This window comes from Plectropomus leopardus, chromosome 2 (assembly GCF_026936395.1).
Source record: "Plectropomus leopardus strain MGB_pleo_1.0 chromosome 2, ASM2693639v1, whole genome shotgun sequence".
NCBI lineage: Eukaryota > Metazoa > Chordata > Actinopteri > Perciformes > Serranidae > Plectropomus > Plectropomus leopardus.
Genome location: NC_142177.1, coordinates 33009416 through 33033280, shown reverse-complemented (window position 1 = coordinate 33033280; position 23865 = coordinate 33009416). Strand labels below are relative to the sequence as shown.

Sequence of the window (23865 nt, the reverse complement as noted above, 5' to 3'; positions counted from 1 at the left end):
ATGCATAATACCCGACTTCTTTATAATACATTCATGATAATAACAGACAACATTTCCCATCCTCACTTTGCCCATGAACTGCTTCCTGTAGATCTTGGCAAGGCTGTTCGTCTCCAGTTTGATGTGGGAGGTAGGACAGGGGGGTTGTTCAGCCTCTGGCAGGTCTTTAAGCTCATGATTGGTCCCCTCGATCCAGTAGCCTCCAAACTGGGGCAGCAGGATGAGCGGGAAAGGGCTCGTGCGACCAAGAACCTGACAGTGATTAACAACAAAAATGTTGAAAAGAAATTAGTCAGTGCGTCACATCAAAAACTGCACTGCTTTCATTGTTGCAAAATGTGTGCTTTGGTGTTTACCCATTTAGCTTTACAGTGTCTGACATTATAAAAGATATAGCGTGTTTGAGTTATTTGTGCGAAGGGAGCATTTTATGTACCTCATGAACGCTGGGATAAGGGATGTAGTCCTCTTCTGTCTGCAGGGAGGGAAACGAATATGAGTCAAACTGACAAACAGCCGCTTCTAGTCATACTTTCACTTTTGGTTCTTTGAGGAAAATAACAACAAGCATCAACAACAGTATCATCATTTTTCAAGGATACTTTTCTATCTTGCAAACATGACAGCGACTACATTAGCAGGCTTTCTGACAAATGCTTTATTCTTTTGGGTGAATGCATAGCCCTTTTCTGTAGTTGGCAACATTTATCTGGGGCTTCGATCTGCACTCACTGCTCTCTTGTTATAACTATTGGACCTCATTTAACCTTGTCATTTGATAAAAGTTCAAATATTTGATAATAAGTGGGTGTTATGTGTCTCAGTATTGAAATGAAAAAGAGACGACAGCACAACCATCACTCGATAAAGAAAGTGTCTTGCTTTTTACTAACTATGAAAGTGTTTTTGTGAGAGAGAGGTGCTTTTAGAGTCTGGCAGCTAATGCATGTAGCACTTTTTAAAAATACATCACTGGACATCACATAATGACACACATTTTATCTCCCATTTTACCATCTAATGGTTGTATTTAGTACCAGTGGTCATTTTAGTACCATTTAGTACAATTCTGGTCTTCTCTGCAAAAAAACCAAAAAAAAACAAAAACATTTTGTGACAAAATGCTTCAATTTACTTTTTGGAAAAAAACACTGTCCATTTCAAGAGAATGCCTTTCAACAACCTCAGCAGAGTGAGCCTGGTGTCATTAGAGGTTATATTGACGATAGATAGCAAAGTTGAAAGTACTCAACTAATGGAAAGTAACTGTCTCAAAATATAACCTTTATTCCATGAACATTAAGCCAGAGGAAAAGTCAGCAGGATTCACTCTGTTAGTACCAAAATCTTATGAAAACTCATCCAAAAATCATTGAGATATTTATCTGAAACCAATCATGTCAACCTTGTGTCCTAAAAAATTATAATAATTCTGTAACATAACTAAATATGTAATTATGAACATTATAAATGTAATTCTTTCCTAGCTTTTCAATATGTTATTTGTGAAACATTTATTGCAATGGGATGGAATAGGATTTATTGCAATGCCTCCTTTGACTGCTAAAATATTGAACAATCTGGGAACCATGAATGCCTGTGAACAGTTTAACGTCAGTCCATTCCATAGTTGTTGAGGTATTTCAGTCAGAGCCAAAGTGACTATCTAGTTGAAATTGACCTACAAAGAGCTGCTAGCGTGACCTTTATCTAGACAGAGCTCTCTAAGAAAAGGCAACTACCAAATCCTGACGTTTTATTGGTGTCAGAGGTATAACTATGCAGGAATTGTCTGTAACTGTCAGTAAAGAAAAAAACTCTCTGCAGCAAAAGTGAAAGTAAAAGCCAACTCAAGATGCACTTTTGTTTTGGAACAAGCTTTGTCAGCTTACTGTTTTGCCTTGCTATATCTGCATTTTTCTCAGTATAATGTCTTCAATTTTCATAGCCTCCTTTTGGATACACTCTTGGTCACCACCTGTACGAAGTGCCAACCTCAACTGAGAGCTTTTCCCAGAATGTCCAAAACAGCAAAATAATTAGAAACTAAGAAAACACAGCTAGTGATAAATACACCACCGCACACTGCTAATAGGTCATTAGTGATGATTGAAAGCGATTTCTTTGTATGAGTCTATATATAGTTTTTTAGGAAAATTCTACGTGGTGTACCTTCAAGAGTTGCCAAAAAGGCCTGTCCCCACTGTAGCTTCATCACATTGTCCGCATTTGTGTATATATCCACAGGAAACAGGAAAAAATATGCAGACAAACAGCAAAACTCACCCACACATGCGCCATGGTACACTAAAAGTAGGCTATGTGTCTGCCTGCATACTTATGTATAAATTAGCTCCAAGGCTGTCTTCATGGTATGAGCTAAGCCCATTAGCGCTAATTAAGGGAAACATAACTGCTGCAAGACGCACTAATAATGTAGACAACTTTGTGGAAACAGTTTACAGAAGGCCCCTTTCCTTGACACTATCCCCCTGCACAAACCCATGTCCTTTAAGAAATGCTTATCAAAGTTTAGTGTGAGAGAACTTGACTGGCCTGCAGAGCGCCGAAATCAACCCCATTCAACACCTTTGGGATAAACTGTAATGCTGACTGAGAGCTGGGCCTTATCGCCCACTATCAGCGGCCGACCTCACTAATGCTCTTTGTGGTCGCATCGAAACAAATCCGTTAAAGCTACGGCTCAACCATTTTGTGGAGAGCCTCTCAGAGGAGTGGAGGCTGTTACAGCGGTGGTGCCCCAAGAATTTTTTCACAGGGGTGGCCAGATTGGGGGGGAGGTGCAGTTAAAACTTAATAACACAACAATCCTGTTTTAATGTGTTATGGATCTGTATATACTTATTAGGTGATTAATTGTTCCCTCAGATAGGCTGGCTGTCTCTTTCCTGTAAAAGATAAATACACAGACAATATTTAAAAGCATTAATTTACTAATGCATCAAAAAACTTTCTCCATAATACCCCTCTGGGCGAATGGATTTCCTTGTATAAAGAGATGCCGGCGTAGCAGCATGCTGATGCAGACATCCACCAATTCACCAACCTACGCATGGTGGTATGAGCAAATCAGCCGGAGAGCATGTGTCATCAATGCGATGGTAGTTTTACTGGTGCGCTTATTTTAAGAGCGTTTCTATGCACACATTGGTAAATGAGGTCCTGTAATTATTCCTGCCAACAGGATGCAAGGTCTAAAACCATTTCATACATATTACAGGGCTGTCAAACCCTCACCAGGTTACCTGATTGTTATCAGTCCACAGTAATAAATGGTTTCTGTTCTCCGTTCAGATGATTACCATCTACTATCTGCCCTTCCTGACTTGACCTCAGACCTCCGGCTGAGTGTATCTCCCGGTCTTCACTGCCAAATGCATTAGCTTGTCTGTGTAATAGGACAAGCTTAGGATTTTGCAGTCCTAGTCCCCGTTGAGTTTCTAACTCAGTCAGTGAGCGTCCTAAAGCCTGTCTGACAGCTGATAAGGAAAGGTTTATAACTCTGCCATTACGGATGCTTTACCAGACTGTGGTCTATAAGGAGATGTGAGGATTTGCGACTTACTTTGAGGGGGGGAGGGAGGGGGCATCTTTGCTCATCCATTCTGCAACCCTGTAGAGAGAAAAATGAGAGAACAGGTGAAATATCTACAGAACCAGTTCACAAAGATAAACAAAGAGACACATGATACAGAACATTTTTGAAATTTATGCAGCAGCACAGAGCGAGATAATTCGCTGTGACAATAATTCATGTTTACATAACAGAAGCTCAATCACCACATGGACAACAGAAAGAGGAAGTAAAAAGGAGTGATATTTCGGGGGCTATAGCTGGTGAAACAGATAAGTGGAGATCCATGAGAGCACGGGGAGGTGTTTCCATCATGCCATACTGCAGATATCATTAACCACAATTCCACTTAAGGGCCCAAAAGTGTCCAAACAGGGCTTTCCATCTACTCTATCTATCTTTATTCTGCTGACTCATAACTACTGACACATCCCAAAGCACAGAGAGAGAGAGAGATGAGGAACAAAGCACTCCTGATCAGTGGCCCCTTTGTGTGGAATACCCTGCAGCAAGATTTGAAACGTATCACATTTGATTTGATGCACATTCTTTTTTTAGGGACTAAGGAAGATGAATCAAATGGAAATTGGAAATGCTTTCATTAAATTTATTCTTTGAAGACTGTTCCACTGCTTCTGTTTCTCTCTCCCTCCCTCATTCCCTTTACTTGTTGGAGAACGCACTAAGAAAACATGCTACTGTCGTCCGTAGCTCAGAAGTTCTGCTTCTGTTTTGTTCAGGTGCTTAACAACAAAATAAATTCGATTTGATGCCCCTCTAATACCCATGCAGCTCAAAAACACTTCAGACATAACAATTATAATCAATGTTTTAGTGATTCAGATCTTCACACCTAGACATCACGCCTTTTACATCTGTGATTTTTTTTGTTTTTTCCAACAGAACTTCATACAAATGTTTAAGCCTCTACAGTGTTTTACATTTTCTGAACATAAATCACTTTTTTTGTGCCTTTTCAGAAATAATTCTATGCTTCCACCTAAGATATCATCATACTGGAAAGCTCAGGTTAAAATGATGTCTTTTAGTGTTTTAGGATCATGTTAAGTTGATCCAAAGGGCCCTGACAAACCAAACTGATGGTCTTGAAATCAGACAATATTTTTGCATTGTGACCAGCACTGTTGGCACTAGTTTTTGTGGGCTGCATTGGGGCTGGTGGAGCCCATCAGTGGAAGAAATCACTCTGGTTGGCAGTTCAGCTCAGTGCACAAGAGGCCTGCTCTCATTCTGAAGTCATCAAATGCCACCACTTTGACAGTAATTTTGGTGTAAGACACAAACTCCAAAAGCCACCTTTCTCTGTGGTATCATGCACTGCTGAGCACCATCAGTTTGTAAAGTGTCCAGACAGCTCCTGGCGTGGCCGTATGAAACTACATCCCTACAAATCCATAACAATATTTCACATATCTGGTGACGCAGACAAAACTACACAGCTGTGAAGAGACAACAAAAAGGCTCTGTTCAGCACATTCACAAGCATCAGGTTTCCAAAGGCAGCCTAGGGCTGTCACTGCTGCAAATACAGAAAAAACATTAATGGCAAAGAGAGAGATACACCGACACACATGAAAGTTTTGCATTAGCAGGGTTGTGATCTGGAATTCAAAAATAGCAAGAAAAGCAGAAAACGTGAGTCTCAAAATAGAAGTAAATGGAAGTTTTATGTCCAAAGCGAGTGAAAATCTGAGGATGCCCTTTGATTAAAGCTTGGGAGGAAGAACGAGAACAAACGGCAGAGCCTGGGGACCGCTGACAGTACCTGCATCCTCTCGATCATGGCAAACAGGTCCGAGGTCTGGGGAAGAGAGTTGACACAGATCCAAAAAGGGACATGGATTTGACAGTTGTGTTGATATGCTTTCCCTGCAGCCTTCATTCATTATTCATCTCTGCTTACTGTAAAAGCTGGCCGTGCAGTCTCAAGACATGGGACCTCTCGTTGGAATTTCTGACACCCCGTAATTCCTAATTTCACCGACAGTGCGCTGAAATGCATTCCCCCCCCACTTAACACCAATCTCACTGAGACACCATTCAACTCCAAAAGAATCGTTCCTCCACGCTTCAAGACAAACACAGTGTAAACAAGTATCTCTTAGGGGAAAATGAGCCTCAAAGCTCCATGGTGCTTCTCTCTGTTGCCATAGCCAACAGCTCATCTGACTGCACGCAACGGCCAAATTAGCTGGAAGACACTGTGAGTTAGGTGTTGGAAGCACACAGCAGCATGAATGTGTGAATGAGACACTCAACCTACCAATCAGATAACAGGCACATACAAAGTGTACAAGGCAGGAAACAAAAAGAACTGGACATGGACAGCCTGGCAAAGGGCTTTAATGCCAGCTGTGGTGTAATGTTTTGTACCCGAGCGGGTGCTGATACCCAGGTGGATCTTCCCAAAGGCAGGCAGCCACCTAGGGGGCCACTCAGGTGAGGGGGTTAGGGTTAGGGTTAGGGTTAACATCAGGGAAATTATGGATTGGGGTGTATGTGGAGAGCATTAAAATATAAAAAAAAAATAAAAAGGCATACAGGGCACACAAAAACAGGATGGAATTTTCAAATTTGCACATATGGGACATTCATATATTTGTGGCACTCTTCCTTTATTGAAATATTTGGCACCACAAATAGATTTTCTATTTTTGGAGCACAGATGGAGCAGCAGAACATCAGGCACATTGAAAGTGAAACTTGTCTTTTATTCTGCTGGGTGTAAAAGTTTGCGTTCACTTTCAGCAGCTGCTCCTTCCATCTATTGATCTGATCAGTCCTCACTGGATCAACAGATCAACTCCAAACCCAGTGAGTCACAAACTGCAGCTGAGGAAAAAAAGACCTCGTAGAGAACTTTGCCTTCACTGCGTTCACACACCTGCAAAACCCCCAGAATTTAGAGAGGGCACACAGAATCAATTTAAAAGGAGAAAATGTTCAGAAAAAAGAGCCTTGCCTTGGGAACCAAATGTGCTAGGTTTGGCATTGCTGATACTCGTGCAACTCATTAGAAAAAGAGGCTTCAATCCAGGTACTGAATTTATAATGACACCTGGACTATGCACTCCAACAGAACAGTATTTAGTGTTTTGTACAATTAAGCAGAGGTACTTGCAAGCGTGCATTTCTCATATGCAGAAGCCACGTTATGGATTTTAAGCAGCTCAAACATGAGCTGAAGAGAATTGCAGCAGCCCTGGCGGCTGTGCTTGGTGCGGGGTGAGCCCTCTGTTCACCATGTAACACAAGTGGACTGAAGTGCCAAGCTGATGTTTCCACATGACAGCTTAAATTTACTGAGGGGCGCTGCAGGACGTGCAAAAAACACACACACACACACACAAAACCACGGGAAAGTGTACACGTGCATGCATAGAAACATTTTGCACGTGCATGTACTAAAACACTCTTACACCTATCACCTGCCATAAAAGCACACAAAGCCACACACCTGACCATGACCTCGTAAAGCCGAAGGTGCAGCCGGGAGTCTATTGTTGCATGTGAAAAATAAACAGTGCCATATGATATTCAGGGAGATACTGCTCTCCTGACTGCAAAACAAACATCAACAAACATTGTCTTATGCTGACCAGATTATCAGTGAACCATACAGTAACCACATCAGTGTTGAATCTCTCCTGAGAAAGATGCACTCCTGGATTGTGGGGGAGTACAGTAGAATGTCAACCATAGCTATGTAGATCTATCCTAGTAAAAGTAGCATAATCACAGAATTTTTCTGATTTTATCATTGGGTTAAAAAAGAAAAAATGCCTGTGCTGCAGGCAGTTTCTCCCCAAACACAGCTGATCTGTATGGAGATAAATCCAAGGGCAGTGGAGCATGTATCTATCTGTACAATGTACAAAAATCCAATATCTACTGTCCTGCAGCACCAAACATATATTATATTTCTGTCTCTAAGCTACCTTAAGAATTAAACAAGCAACAATAACTAGAGCAAAAAGAATCTCTCACTTCTGGCAAGTGAAAAATACTCACATCACTTAGGCATCGTCTCTTGAGAAAAGGCTTACTGGGGGGACTGTTGAGCAGTCCATCCAATAAGGCATTCTTAGCTACCCTGAGCTCAGTCATCATTCCCACAAGTACGGATGCAGGCAAGCTGACAAGAGCGAGGGTGTTGATGTCACTGTCAGCCACGAGGAGAAAGGCGAGATTGACAATGACACTTCACACTCGCTGTCGCTCAGGCAATACGCTAGCTGAGAAAACTTGATGGCTGTCAATCAGAATCCATACAGCAGTGTGTGAGGTAAAAGTCTGCGCCGTGGTGTGAGAATATCATTTCTCTTCCTTCCCCTTTTTCATACTTCACCCTGCTATAGACACACACAGCTATTTTGTAGGAAGTAGGAGGAAGGGAGGAACGATCTTTCTCCCCTCCTTGTGCACAACTATCTTCTCCTTTTAATGCAAACACACACAGTTGCATGTAGATGCACAAAAGAAAACGGTGTAGTTCTCTTTTCTGTTGAATCACAGTATAAGGCTATTCTCTTCCTCTTTTCTTTTATCTTGTATTTCTCAAGCCTTCTTCTGAGAAACACTTCTTCTCTGCTCCATACGGAGAGCCAGACATAAACATGAAAACAGGTCAGTGTTTTGTTTTACCGCAAAGGCAATTGAGGACAAACCTAGAAGTTTCCACACATTTTACAGTTTATGTTACGATGCGTTTTACAGCACATGTTGAGAAGTAGGTTAATTATACCTGCAGTGCTGATTGTGAGCTGTTTGTCATGTGCCACTTTTTCTGTACAAACACTCAGATTTTCAATCCCTTTCTCACTGACATTTTTTTTGCAATTAATGCTTCAATAAAGTTGCCATTATAAACGAATGATAAAATTTAAAGGGTACTTTCAGTAAGAATCTGGATCCTATTTTCCTATATTTTTGAGAAATAGGAGTAACAATTTTCAAAATTAGTCCAGCAGACAGCAGCATCAAAACAAGTTACAATGTAACCATTTGGCACATTTGTGCACTGTCAATTTCCATCCAATAAAGTGCTTGTTTTAGCCACTGGCGAAGTAAGATTGTTATTATGCACTAATCATTTAGTGAAGGGTAAGTTTGGCATATTTCAGCCTGGACCACATTTTCCTATTTTTTGTGTCTAGGTGATTAATGGGAACAACAATTTTAAGAATGAATCTAGTATTCAGCACGGCCGCTGTGGCCGGCAGCGGCAAATCAGGCTGCAATGTAACCCCTCGGGGGAATTGGTGCACTCTCAATTTTACATCCACTAAAAGTGCTTGTTTTTGCCACTGACAGGTTGAAATTGTTATTTTATGTGTCTGACAACATTATGGGAAGCACCCCTTAAAGAAACGGACCTTTTTGTTCAAGAGGAAGATCTCAGAAACAGCCCCAGAATCACTTGTGGTCAAACACACCAGACTCCGTTTCAAGAACAGTAACTTTATCTACATAAAACATGTCACTCAAAGTTGATAGAAACACAATAAAACTCACAAAAACCAAAATATTTTTTTTTCCAGTGTTCCAACAACTACCAACTCTAATCTGACTAAATGAAAGCCTAAATTCACCCAGATGAATTTAGGGTGTGTGCTGACAATATACAGGCTAAAATTACTGTTCATTTCAATGGGCTATGGTTGATTTGGTATTGCAATTTCAAGGCTGTTTCTCATTAATCAAAAGGATTATAGTCTTTACCAAAAAAGCCCTAAAATCTCTGTAGGGGTCTTTTCTTTAAGTTAAGAGAAACTTATAATAACAATCTGAGCATGTCAGTGGCAAAAACAAGCACTTTTAGTGGACATAAATTAACGATGCAAACATGCCCCCGATTGATTACATTGCAGCCTGCTTCGCCACTGCTGGCTACAGCACTCTCACTCAATACTGGACCAGTTTCAAAAAATGTTTTTCCCCTTGGTCACTTAGAAACAAAAACATGGTAAAATGGTATCCAGGTTGTAAAATATCAATCTCACCCCTTAATAAATGAGTGATGTACTCTGGGGACTCTACGTGAAATTGCATCATGTACTTTCCACTGCATCTGGACTGGACTTAGCCAACCTCAGCACCTCTGAAATCATCTGTGCGTAGTTAAACACTAGTATAACACAAGAGCGTAAGAGATAGTGAAAGACAGAGGAGGAAAAGGAGAGATTAAAAAAAAGAGGGAGGCATTGTGGGAGGGAAGGGGAGCTGTCGTTCTGTGAAAGCAGCTTCTTCTTTCTGTGCAGCCTTCTCCATCAGGCGCATTCCCAACATCAGATATCGGCAAAACACTGACCTACTTTTCAAAATAGACAACGCTGAAAGCTTTCAAGAGGACAGATTATTTCTTTATATGTTAACTGTTTTTTGCGATAGAAGATAAAGACTGTCTGCAAACTATCTGCATTGATTCCCCAGAGGGAAATCAATGGTAAGTACACGCAAGGAGCAGAGGTTACACAGCTTGAATTAAAGTGCACAAAATACAGATTGTGAATGGACAGAGGTAATTTAAGGTGGAGTGATACTGCACCGGGATGGCCCTGCCTTTATCTATCTAATGTAAAGACCAGCGCAGATCCGAGTGGAGAAATCATCCAACGATATGGCTTGCCTGTGATTCGTGAAATGTTGTCACCTCGCCGATCATAGCGCAAGAATGACCGGCTGTTGATAAATGTGGCTGTTGAAAAAACCCCATCATTTACATATCTCACCCCCTGGGACATGGAGAGGCGTATTACGGCCAAGAGAAAGACATTTCTCTACGCTAGAAATAGAACCAGCCAAGGTCCAATTTAACCAATTGCTTCTGTTTGGCAGCCTGAAAAGTTTAATCCAATGAAGTCAGAAAAATGCAATATGATAAGAAATCACTGCTGTGGTCCAAACTGTTACAGTGGATTTTTTTAGACGTTTTTTCCTTTATTGGACAGGATAGAATTTAAGCGTGAAAGGGGAGGAGAGAGGGGATGACATGCAGCAAAGGGCGACGAGCAGGAAGCAAACCCACAGCCTCTGTGGAAAGGACATTGTCTTTGTGCATGGGGCACCAGCGCTATACACTAAGCTACCGGGCGCTGCACAATTTTTACTCTGTAAATCTATAATATCAGATCTACAGCCTAAATATATCAATAAAAAGTAACTATTTAATGTCTAATATTATTTATCACAATATTAATATAAAAGCTTATAAGTGACGCAAACTGAGGAGTGCCATCAACACTTCAAGCACGACAGGTGGCTGAGGAGGCGCAGAACAGCGGTCAAAGTTTAATTGCCTTGAATACTGGCATTTACATAGGTTTTTTTAAATAATGATCTAAAAATATGACCTAAACAAGCTTTGGCTTTTCAGTGTTTAAAAAAAAAAGGAGGCAGCAGTGATCAGCCTGCAGACAGTCCCGCAGAGGCAGGCAGCTGACAGTTGTAAGAGAGGGCAGCAAAATATTTTTTGAGTCATGAATATATGGCTGCAAATATTTAGATGCAGCACAGACTATGGTCTGATAACAATTCTCCAACTCAGCCAGATGTCCTGCTGCATTGCATGTCCACGCTTACTCAAAATGTGTGCACAAGCTGAGACCTGACGTTAGATTTAATCGTAGTCGCTCACGTCCACGCTGATAAATGCCGAACTTTGCGTGGAAATGACCCAGTTTTCTATGGGACGTTCTTTTTATAAATGAGGGCCACTGTCTCATCCTGAGGTCACCTTTTATTCCTGTCGATCTGTTTACTCAGGTCTAGATGGGCTTTAGCTGAATGCCAGACTGGGATTTGAGAACATTTACAGAGGAAATCTGAATACTAATTACATGCCTGATAATCATGTGTAATTGTTACATGATGGCAAAACGTGAGGGAGACATGAATTACTATTCAGACTCACACTTTGAGCACGGACCTTATTTTAGTCATTAAAGCATACTGATTGCAAAGCTGCGTTGGTGAGAGTGACATCTTGGCTAAAGCTGTTGTAGAGTCCCACGATGTGTTGTTATCCAATATGTACAGTAGATGAGACCAAGATCAGCGTAGGAATCACAGGTTTGACGTGGAAGTGTCTTGCTGGACTTTCAGACTTATTTTAAGCTGATCACGTTCCGTCTCCTGCCCTCTGAGACAATATGGAGCCGCTGCATCACTTTTTGAATGCCTGAGGGGCTGAGAGATACACATCTCTTTTTCTCTGACTTGATTACCAGCAATCGCAGTGTGTGTTTGTCAAAGAAAGACAGATAGTAGGAGTGCACAGCGAGAGAGTAAGCTGACTGATTAACTGATTCATTGACCGGCTGAATGGTCGAGTGAGTCAAAATACAGTATGTGAGTGAATACATATGAGGGGCATTAAATTCACAAACCATACAGTCGAAACCTTTCTACTCAGTCTGCCAGCTGAGGAGTGAAGCTCTGAGTCCAGTACTTCATTAACTCCTCGCAGTCGGAGCCCTATTTGAATTTCCACAGACAAATCGTCAATGATTTGCATCCAAAGCAATATCCCCCCACGCCAACTCACTCCCCCAGCCCCCCATTTATGCTCCTCTGGGTTTGCCGCATCCTCAAAGGCAATACAGTAAAATGGAAAACTGAACTTCAAAGAGAGTCTATCAATGGGCACAGAAGCCTATCATTTCAGCCAGAGAAAATCCATCGGCGTCCATTCATCAGGTCCGGCTCCAGAGACTGGCCTGACCTTGCTGTGGCCACTGAGGCCTGGGGGACACAAATGGAGTTCACTCAGATGGCCCCCCTCCATCCCATCACTGCCTCAGACGAGCTGGTTGATTGCCACAGAGGTTAAGGTCTACAGAACTACTGCTGAGTTTTCTGTATGCTGAAGCACATCTCCTTCTGTCTTCACTCTGGCAAAAGCGTTGAACAATCAGTTCACACAAAGACACACTGTAACTCTCAGTATAACACAGAACGCCTCTTGCATTTTGATTAACATCTCCTTTCGCATTTGTATGTGTGATGCGTTATTAGCACTAACTGCCTTATCAAGTACTTAAGAAAGCAAGAACCTTGAACTTTCGGCATAAAGCTGCTGGATTCATTAGTGCTCTTACAATACTGCTACCTTGACAAGGTGAGCAGGTTAATGAAATCAGGAAGAGTAGTCCACTAATTCAGCTTTGCACACCTATAACCTTGTTGGACTCGGAAAGGACATTTTTTAAAAAAGGATGAGGACATAGGAGAAGTTTCTTTCAAGGCTTTTTGGTAGAAATCTAGTATTCATTTCAATCCAAACCACAATCTTTTTCTTGAACCTAACCAAGTAAACACAGTGGGTTGCTCCCTTTGGTTTGGGAAAGAGTTACTGCCCCAAGAAAAGCAGTTTTTTTCAGGGTCTTATTGACTAGAGGGGATAAAATGGAGGGTGAGATGGACAGGAGGTTTGGTGTGGCATCAGCAGTGATCATAGACTGTATAAAAAGATGGACAACATGACCGCTCTCCAAAAGTGTAACATTTCAATTTCGATCACTCCCTGGTGTCTGGTTGCAGCATAGGTCATAAAGCCCACCCCCTCTTGTTAGTGAATGGGACATCGGCCAAACTAAAAATTAAAAAAACACGCCAAATAAATTTTTCGCAAAGATGGTTTCTGTCACTGATGGTAGTTCTCATCATCCTGATGTTTATCAAGTGATCATTTTTATTGTAAGTTTGGTTTTAATGAGTTATTCAGCTCTACAAAAATGGGACTTTCCACCATGACTGACAGCTGTGACAGCCAATCCATGTGCTGACATTCAATGGGGCTGCTCATGATTGATCTGAGTGATGTTTTGGTGGGAATTCCACCACCGCGGATATTGCTACCGAGCAGACTCAGGCTCCGAATGACTTCACCAGTGCAAGATCGCAGCACCCGTATCCTGGATACTTTGTCCATCTTTTTATACAATCTTTAGCAGCGATGCAGGTGTTGCACTTGTCATGGTGAAGAGGGGGCTGAGCCAGAGGACAAAGCTCTCGATTCACCGATCCATCTCAATTCAGACCCTCACCTATGGTCATGAGCTTTTGGTAGTGACCGAAAGAATGAGATCGCAGATACAAGCAGCTAAAAGGAGTTCTCTCTGTAGAGTGTGTGGGCTAAGCCTTAGAGTTAGGGCAAGGAGCTCAGACATCCGAAGGGAACTTGAAGTAAAGCTGCTGCTCCTTTGCACCGAAAGGGGCCAGTTAAGGTAGTTTTGGCATCTGATCAGGATGCCTCCTAGGCACCTCCTTTTTGGAATTTTGCGGGCCTGTTGAACTGGTAGGAGAGCCTGGGGAAAGCAGAGTTGAGGAGTAGGCTACAGAGGTCTAGCAAACTCACTTTTTTTCTAATAGCACAACCCCATATTTTTCCCATTTTCAAACTTGTAGTCTTCTGCCAAGTGACACCACTTTGGGCATTTCAACAGATTTTGTGCAGCTCTCTCTAGAGCTACACAGCTCTGTACAACTGGTTACTTTTGTCAAGGAGCTCATGTATTTGGCTAAGTTTGTACATTTGTCTGTTTGTCAACAGTATTACAAAAAAACCTACTGGCCCAACTTAATGAAACATGGCAGAACAGTGTAGCATGGGCTAAGAAAGAACCCATTCAGTTTTGGAGTGGATCTGAATCATGGGCGGTTGGACCATTTCTTTTTTCACTTTGCAATACACAACATTTATAATCTGGGTCGGGATTGCACATGGCTCTTTTCTCGCACATCACATAACAAGCAAACATGGAGGGGGCTGAGTCAAAATGGCTTGTACGGCTAGTAGTGCAGTGCTAAAAACGGCAACAGTGTTGACAGAGGTAACAGTGTTAATGGGGGTCAGCTCACAGTAACCAGAGGGTGGCTTTTACACCTTTGCAACAAGGTGTTACTAGCAGTTCTAACAGTGTTAACAACGGCAACAGTGCCGACAGAGCTAACACTGTGATCATGCAGCACTGTTCATACCATCCAAAGAGCACTGGTGTATGAGCATCACTCTAATGAGCATGCCCAGCCCGGGTAGTCCACAGTGCAGAGCAGCAGTGATTAGCTGGTTAACTCCACAAGACCTGTTGTGATGTGTAAAAGTGAGTTTGCCTCAAAACAGACTGAATGCAGGAATATCTTTGATAATCACACATGTATTAATACTCATGAGCAGGAGTGTATAAATCAGTGACTTTGTTTAAAAGAAAGTCCCGTGTTGTAATCAGACTTTAGATCACAACTTAAAAACCTTCGGGCCATCAACCCTGATCACATCATTATAACACACTGAAGTGAGGTGTCTGGCTTGAAACCATGCCAAATAGACCTCGGTAGTTTCAACAGTTTCAACACAGACAGCAACTGTGTCCATGTGCAAAGGTTTCACTTCAACTTACAGGCCAGGATCAGTATATTAAAACAGTATGTGTCTCATCACAGCACCTTATAACATGTATAAATTCAGTACAATGTTCTTCATCTGAACCCTTTGAAACTTGGATTGACATAACCTTTGTTGATGCGCATTAAGACGCCTTTCACAAGCATTTAAATGTTTGAAACATGAGCAAATTGGTTTGATTTCTTTGGAAACATGGGAATAAAGGCAATGAGCAATTTGGTAAGAAACATCCTGCAAAGTGAAAAAAAGACAATGACCTGTAAAAAGGCAGAGAGAAAATTAGTAGAAATTATATTAAAAAAAATAGAGACTTTTTGAAACACTTTTTTAAGCCAATTTTTCACTAGTTTTGGGTGATTTCTTTTTGAGTTGCACATTGCCTCCTTCCAGTGTTTTTCAAAGAACGATAGCCAATTTGCTCAGGTTTCGAAGGGTTAAGTATTCTCTGCATTTCTCTTATCCTAGCTCTACTATTAAATTGTCTTTGGTTATCACGTCAGCTCCGTTCTATTCAGAAACACTTGGCTGATTTACTTAAGTAGCTTTTAACTTCAACCGCATGGCAGCAATAAAACTAGGAAGTGTTACAGTACTGTTTAAGCTCTTGGCTTTAACATCCCTATTGTGTGCCACTGATAACCTCATATATGTAATGTAGAAATTACACCTTCCTGTCACCACAGACACACAATCCATTTTAACAACTGCAGTACAAATCTCACTGATTTCCATATTCTAAGCATAAAATGATTGGGCCCACAATTTGACATAAGATATTAAATGAGAACCTGTATCTATATTCTGTGCAGCTCCATATATACCTTTATATTATTATGCCCTTGCAAACTGTATTTCCACTGCATGTGATACTAAAATAATATCAATGAACCTCCCATGCTATGTATTAAGGAGGAACAACTGCTACAGATCTATATTTGTCCCAGAAACCTGTGACAGAGGGCACAGACTTGTCCGTCAGCTTCACAACAAGCTGCCAACAGCTACCAGGGGTGGGAGGCATTAGAGCCACCTTTCACCTGGTGGAACAGCTGAAGGATATGATGAGCGCAAAAAGAGAGAGGAAACCAGTGGGGAATTAAAATGAACAGATGCACTGAAGGTAGGGATGGTGACTGGTAACACTATTCCAATGCTAATAATAGCTCTGTGGACTGGACTTATCCCAGTACAAAATACTGATCTGGCCTACTGCTTTTGGATGAGGCTGACAATATTATATTTTCCTTACTTACTTCCTTAAGACCAAAACAAACAATATGTTTGTCTATCTCCTAGTTCCTTCCCGATTCCCACCCCGTCTGTTGCACATGTTCCCACTGACATACATACATTATTTGAATGAAATTGAGACAAAAGTATTAAGTTTCATAAAAAAAAAACCCCAAAAAAAACATGTAATTTGATTTATTTAGTTTCTTAACATCGCTCAAACTGGAGTAAAAAGAGCATTTATTGAGTACCACTTTTAAGGTACCAAAAATGTATGCATATAGTAAATATTGACTCTTAGGGACCTACATACACCACATGCACATACACATACATGTACTGAACTACAGCTGCTGAGCACATGCACTTTATATCGCTCAATGACATGGGCCAGAATGCACTTTAAATCTGCTGCTGCCAGTCATATATTCATATTTGAGACACACTATGTAGTATTATTATTATTATTATTATTATTATTATTTATGCTTACAGTTATTTGTCACTGTTTCATCTCATCATTTTCTGTGGTTTTACCTTGTTTTTGTCTTGTCTTAATGTCGTCATTTTTCATTTTAAGTTTTATTTCGTTTGCATGGAGCTGTCAGCCTGAGAGAAGCCAAACTGAATTTTGTTGTACATCTACATTGACAAATGTATTATTGAAATATGACCACATGTTCCTCCATACTTGTGCAACAACATTTGTGGTAAATGACACGGAGGAATAAACTGTATCGGGCTTTAGTTTCACAGGCTATTCTCTTCTTGCACAATACAGTGAGACATATATCTACTTTATGAAATGCATGTCATTTCATTTCCTGTCAACTCTACAGAAGCATTAGTAAGTATTGTAGTTTTCACTGTTTGTTTTCGTGTATGAGTTTCTACGATCATTTCAATTGTTACCTCAGTGTTTTAGATAACTGTAAGCAATGTTGACTTAACACACAGTGAAGCACCACTGTTTTTTTTTAGGTTAGCTGGTGTAAGGTCGCTAAGTTTTTTTTTTTATGCTTGCTACTTGAAAGAGCTGGCAAAAATGAAAATGACTGATGTTCACCGGTTTGTGAAAGCTGGCAATAAAGCGCCAGAGTTGACCGCCTTCCTCATAAACTTTATGGTGCTCTTCTTTATTTTCTTCTACTGTGCTGCTGCAATGAACATTTCATAACTACCCCATACCAACACTTTATGCCAGAGAATCATCACTTTTGTAGCTTTTATTTATATGTTATGTTGTATAATAACTACTGAGGTCACTAGAAAGCCACTATTTATATTGCTGATATTCCCACAGTTCTTGTAAACTGGTTGTGCAGCATTGCCACTTTTGCTTCTTTGCTGTTGTTTTTGTTTCTTCAAACTGTAAAGAACTTTGAATTGCATTTCATTTGTTTAAAAAGGTGCTATAAAAAATAAAATTGGATCGTTGATATAAACTTTGTTCCACTGCACTATTTATTCTGTTCCATATTCCTATAGTTCTTACAACTGAGTCGTAAAGCATTATTCATATTTTGATCCATATTGTCATATATCCACTATAAGTATTAGACTGCTCATTGTGCCAGCTGCCAAAAAACCCATATTGAGAGATAAGCTCACTCTTATATTCTGCTCTTTGTTCGTACTATGCACTGCTGTACTTTGTGTATGTGTTAGCACCTTGGGCTGTGGAAATGACATTTCATTTCTGTATACTCCGTGTGTGAAAATGAAAATAAACAAACTTTAACCTTTAAAACATTCAGCCTTTAAAAGTTGTCCTCTAAAATGGTCAAGTGGCTCAGAGATAAAGAAGTGACTATCAAATTGCTCAGAAACGCTCTACAAATATCAAAAGAAATGGAAAATGCTAATAATGCGCAATACACTAGTACTAATATGTACAAAGCTAACTGGAAAAGTGAAGTTACTAACTTAAGGATGAAAAAGCACTGTAGTGATCACTTAGTTTAGAGGTGAATGTTACTATTAATAGGAAGTAAACAGATGTGGAGTTTGTAAAATGGATATGTATCACATGACATTGTGCAAGTAACGAATATTGTTAGTAAGATAGCTAATTGTTGGTTGGTTGGTTTTGGTTTGGGGTTTCTTAACAAAAAGATAGGTATAAAATATTGCCATACTTGTCCTTGAATTACACAACTCAGGATATGTGTCACTTGGAATCATTTTTTTGTCTACATCATCCTTCAATAGAAAAATGTAATATCCCTGACAGACCTTTTTCACAGCAGACATTTTGACTTGTCATAACAGGAAATGCACATGTGATACTAATAACATTAAAAATGTCTCTATTCCATTCAAGTGTACCAGTAAGTAAACTCAGCAAACTCAGACTGTGGCGGCTGTGGCTCTGGAGGTGAAGCTGGACGTCGAAGTGTCCTTGAGCGAGATACTGAAAATTGCGTGTGTGTGTGTGTGTGTGTGTGTGTGTGCGCTTGTGAATGTCTATACTGAGCAGCAGTTGGTACATTGTATGGTGACCTCGGCCACCAGTGTAAATGGGTGAATATGGCTCTGTAGTGTAAAAGGTCCTTGAGTGGTTGAAAAACTAGAGAGAGGTGCTTATGAGTGCAAGTCCATTTGCCATTTACTTCTGAGGCTTCATATTCACTTCAGATAAACTCTTTACACAAAATGAGGACAGTTGATATTACAACTGAGGCCCAGACACACTAAACCGACATCAGAAAACTGGTGGTGATGGAAGCCCCCCGCTGTGTCACCTCACGTCACTGTGTTATGGTCAGAAAGTTGCACATGAACACACCCAAACCGACTGTTAACACATTCATTCTGCACCTTCGTGAGAGGAAATACCCCTCCATATCAACAGCAGTCGTTTGCATTCATCAATCAAAATGGGAAATCCGGAAACTGTCTTGACGCCAAATAGCCAGTTAACACATTAACAACACAATATAATGTTGAAAGAAAAAAGCATTTTACTGAACGGCAGTGAACAAAAACACAAACCATCAGGAAATGTTTCTGCTAAATTCAGTTTCTCTTCAGAATGATTTCATTCAACGACCAGCTCCAACACCACCACGCCAATTCAACGTGCTGAATTGGCATGAAAAAAGCCGATGAGGGCTGATGAGGGCCAGTCTTGCGGAAGAAACTACAGCGACAAGGGCAACGGAGGCTTACCAACAGTCCAACTTTAACAGATGGTTGACCATTGGCTTTGTGTGCAAGGGCCTTTTTTTAAAGGTTCTTTTTTTGGCTTTTCTTACCTTCATTACAGAACAGCCAGAGAGTGATAGAAAAGGGAGGATGGGGGATAACATGCAGTAAAGGGCTGCAGGCTGTAATCGAACCCAAGCTGCTGCAAAGGACTCAACCTACATGGGGTGCATGATCTTCCCACTGAGCTAGAGGCTGCTCCAGTGTGTCAGGGCCTTTAAAGGAGATATAGTACATAAGATCTGGGCATAATTTTAGTCTAAAACATTTAAAAAAATGAACTAGTGAGTCACTGTGGCCTCTAGTGTGCCACAGGAGAGGATAAAGAAGCTGAGCTGGCCTGTGTTGTGTCGAAATGTGTTCCCTTGTCGAATAGTGCCTCCCCATATTAATGTGTAGCGCCCCCTTGGTGGTCATGGTTAGGGCTGAGGATTTGGGTCAGGTTTAGGTGGAGAGGAAACATATATCGATGGGGAAACAGCCCTCGACACAACACCAGAGTCAACTGATAAAGCGTAGAAGTTGCAGTCTCAGTGAATCAGTTAGTGTGCAAGAAACACAGCGATGGCAGAAGCTCCAGAAAATGACCGTTATCTCCATCACAAGCAGCAAAACGACAGTAAATATCTGTGTGGCCTAACTCAAAGTTTCTTTTAGATTAGTAAGTAACATGTAAAGTTGGCTATTTACCAAACAACTCTTTAGTGTAACTGAAACAAACTGCAGGCTTACAGTTTGCATAAACTTTTCAGATGGCATGAATGATTTATTGTTACTGTGGCGTTGCTAAAACTGAGCTAAGTAAGCTATAAAGTAAACTATACACAAACGCCACATGTGAAGATCATAAGAGAGCAGCCTTATTTTGACCGGCTGCATTCTTGTCAGTTACAAGTTGCCTTTATTTACGACTGGTTTACCAGTATTCTTACTGGTATCACCAGTCAACTTCTGCTATGAAACTGCTCAGTTGTGTGAAAAGTCAGATCATTTTTTAAATGCATGTTAAATTTCTAAATTTACAGATTTTTCAGATCAGATTCTTGGCACTGACTCAGTATCTGATTCCAGCAGCTGCAGCGACTGCAAACCAGAGAAGAGAAGAGAACAGCAGCGGGTCGAAGTCTCGTGTTACCTTTGAAAGTGAGGGAAGAGGAAATGGAGGGTGGGAGCGTGCGAGTGAGGGCTCTACTTCATCAGAGATACGAGGAATCCTTCCATCTTGTTTCCTGTGAGTCAGAGAGGATGGAGGGGTGGGGAGAGAGAGAGGGGGAGAGAGGGTTGAGTTCAGTTTGTCATTTAAGCAATAAGAGCACAGGAAAATGTCTGTTACACAATTGAGTCATCCCATAAAAGAGGATCATTGAACTCCTACTACAATGAGACGGTTCTATTATTATGCTACTGAGAGTATTTCTGTTTTCTGGCAAAGAGAACCTTCCTGTCCTATGTGTCCTAACTTTCCTGCAACTTTTGCCTCCACATCGGCTGGGTTGAAGGCCATCAGATGATTAGAGGCAAGACTGTGAAACGGCACAGATCAGGAGAACCGCACAAAGGAAGAGGAGGAGTGTAGAGACGACGCAGAACAAAGTGAAAAATTGATACAAAGCAGAAGAAGAAAGGAGCCTCAGCTTTCATCTCTTAACCCGCTGCCCTCGTCTCCCCATCTCTGCTCTCCCTCGGCCCCTCCTCTTCTCTGTGTGATTGGAGTGAATTACCAGTTTGACCAGGATTCTGGTCACAGCATATTAATTCACACTTTGTCTCACACAACAAGTCCGTTGCTAGAACTGGCAGCCCGTCTGTGTATGCAACCTGCTCCCGAACCTGCAGAGGGCTTCTCTACATGCTGCTCAGGAGCAAAAGAATCACAGAACAGGACTACCTGATTTCTTGGTGAGAATAGAGTGAAAATTAGTGTAGTCTCACATATTTCCTCCACTCTGCCATCTTGGCTCACAGCACAGGTGTGGTGAAATAAGATCATTCATAAAGCGGCCTTTCTTCTGCAGACAGCCCATTATTAGACATCGCAGCTCATATCTGAAAATGCTGTGACTATTTCAGCGGGAGAGAATCTATAAGTCTGAGTAAACAGAGCTGCACTTTTATGACAACAGACTGCTGACCTGGAGTTGAGGTTAAGAAAGCTATTTGTAACATAGCAGGAACACTGTTCTTTGTTGCCTCTGATCTCTGCTGAATCCCAGGAAATGACTGAAAGAGGCTGTCAGATCTCTGCTGCAGCATCCTCGGCTTCTCAGAACCGACATCCCTCCAGAGAGTGAACTTTGTTACGTCTTTCATATGATGCAGCCGGAACACAATAAAAAGATGATGTCAAATGCAGCTTGGAGCCAATAATGATGCATCAAATTCTGCCTACAAAGAACAGCCTTACTGGGCTTGTTCAGCCGGAAATCTGTTTAACTGTCCCATGGAAGCAGTGATGTAGCAAGGTCAAACACCATAGGTGAACCACACAAATGTATGAAACACAGTTATTATTGTACAGAAGGACAATGTATTCTCTGAATTTAAAAAAATATTGACCCCTTATCTCATAATTTTGAGATAAGATCTCGTAATTTAGAGATCCTTATCTCTAAGGATCTAATAATTACGAGATCAGGATCTCGTAATTATGAGATCTTTCTCGTAATTACGAGATAAGGTGTCATTTTTTTCTATTCAGTATATGCAATGCGCTTTCGTATTATTGCACCAAATTACAAGGGTTTTGTTTTTTTCATGACACTCTCACCAAAAAACAGAAAATTAAAAAGCTTTTTAACTTTGGTAAAACAGTGTGCCTTGGAATATATTGGTTTTGAAAAAACAAATCCAACCTCTCCCTCTTTTTCTGGACATTTTTGTCCCTGAATTCAAAGAGCACCTGTTTTTGAGATCCATACATGTGAAGCAGCACTCCTCAGTCAAACCTTTTTTTCATAAATGTGCAAGCAGCTTATCACGACTAATACTTGCGTTTTGTCAAGTCACCATAGTAAATATTACGAGAGCAGAGGATGAAGTGACATGACGTAGCATAAAAAAGAAGACCCACAGAAAAACAGCACAGCCTCGCAGCCAATTTTTCCAAGTGGCTACTTGCAGTATTGTGGCGGGAAAAAAAAAACCCTGGCAGCCCAAAAAGTATTTACCCTGTAGGCCACCATTATAAAAGAGATGTCTGGAAAACTCTTGATAGGACACCTTGGACTGCAAACAAGGTTAATTATGAAGGGCCTGGCAGGCCTTGCGGGCCGAGACAGCAGAACAAACACGACTGCACATATTTAGTGGGCTGCATCCCATGGAAGCAAACCTGAAAGCTAGAAATTGTTTTTGGTGTATGTGCGAGTGGAGTGAGCCCACTGGAATGAACTAATGCCATCTTGGCATTCAGTATCTAGTAACTATTGTAAATCTACGAAAAAGGAAGAAACAAAGTCCATGTAATGTTGTAATAATATGTAAGAAGTCCCGATATGGTGCATGCGTCAAACAAGCACAGGACTTTCACCCAGGAGACTGGTGTTTGTGCCCAAAAGTCAATGTTGAATTCTTTTAATAACAATGTAGAATAGTATGATAGTAATGTGACATACATAACCTTTTGTTAGTAACAAAAGTATTTATTTAAAACCAAACCATGATGTTTTGGTTTTTTCTTGAAACCTAACCATCTAGTTACCACACAGTTTTATAGCATAATGACAACCATTTCATAACATTAACAAGATGTTTAAAACTGTGACTGTTATAGCAAATGGTAATATATGTTTCTTTGAAGAGGGTCACATATGTGGTTCTGGAAGTCAGTGGAAACAGACCTATTCTGTTGTTTAGGTATGGAAGAACATTGTTTTTTGTTTACCTTCTGTACATATAAAAGATTATTCCTTTAAATTTGTGTTTCTTTTATTACATTGAGCCATTATACAGTAGGTATCAGTCATGTGCCCGCTGCTTCAGCATGCAGACAGTTAACCCAAACCTCCCATGCGGGACGACCCCATATCCATAATGAAAAGTAAAGCATAAAGGTGCAAATCAATCTTGATTTAGAAAAACTCCATAGACAGAAAGATGAAGGCTGCCTGACTGCCTGCCACTTTCACTACCGATGGCACGCTTGTTGGTGGCTCTCATCACGGAGGATGAATAATTTTCTCGTGGTGTGTGCGTGCCATTGTCTGTTTATACCATTACTGCATCCATTTACAAGCCAGATAACAGAAATATATCTGGATAAAGGGTAAATGCTATCTTTGACGCAAGCTGGCATATTCTGACGATCCCAGCAAGCACACGTTATCAAATACCACCATCCTGCCAAATGACACAGTGATACTGTACGATGTTGATTTATTAAGTCACAAATCAAAGAGTAATATTTAGT

General features: G+C 40.8%; 1 protein-coding gene across 11 annotated transcripts in view; it reads right to left on the bottom strand.

Moving 5' to 3' along the window:
* rap1gapb (RAP1 GTPase activating protein b) overlaps window positions 1-23865 on the bottom strand; it is a 145600-nt gene that overhangs the window by 27427 nt on the left and 94308 nt on the right. For 6 of the 11 annotated variants that reach the window (XM_088069070.1, XM_088069066.1, XM_088069085.1 and 3 more), the window contains 4 exons: window positions 20593-20686; window positions 3587-3634; window positions 437-475; window positions 67-252 (listed from right to left, as the gene is read on the bottom strand). In XM_088069070.1, coding sequence (XP_087925196.1) covers window positions 67-252; window positions 437-475; window positions 3587-3625 — 264 coding nt within the window. In that variant the 5' untranslated portion in view covers window positions 3626-3634; window positions 20593-20686. Of the gene's footprint in view, window positions 1-66; window positions 253-436; window positions 476-3586; window positions 3635-5381; window positions 5418-7627; window positions 8080-19619; window positions 19673-20592; window positions 20687-23865 lie in introns of those variants that run through there. The other 5 variants (XM_088069079.1, XM_088069084.1, XM_088069082.1 and 2 more) reach the window with 4 other exon arrangements.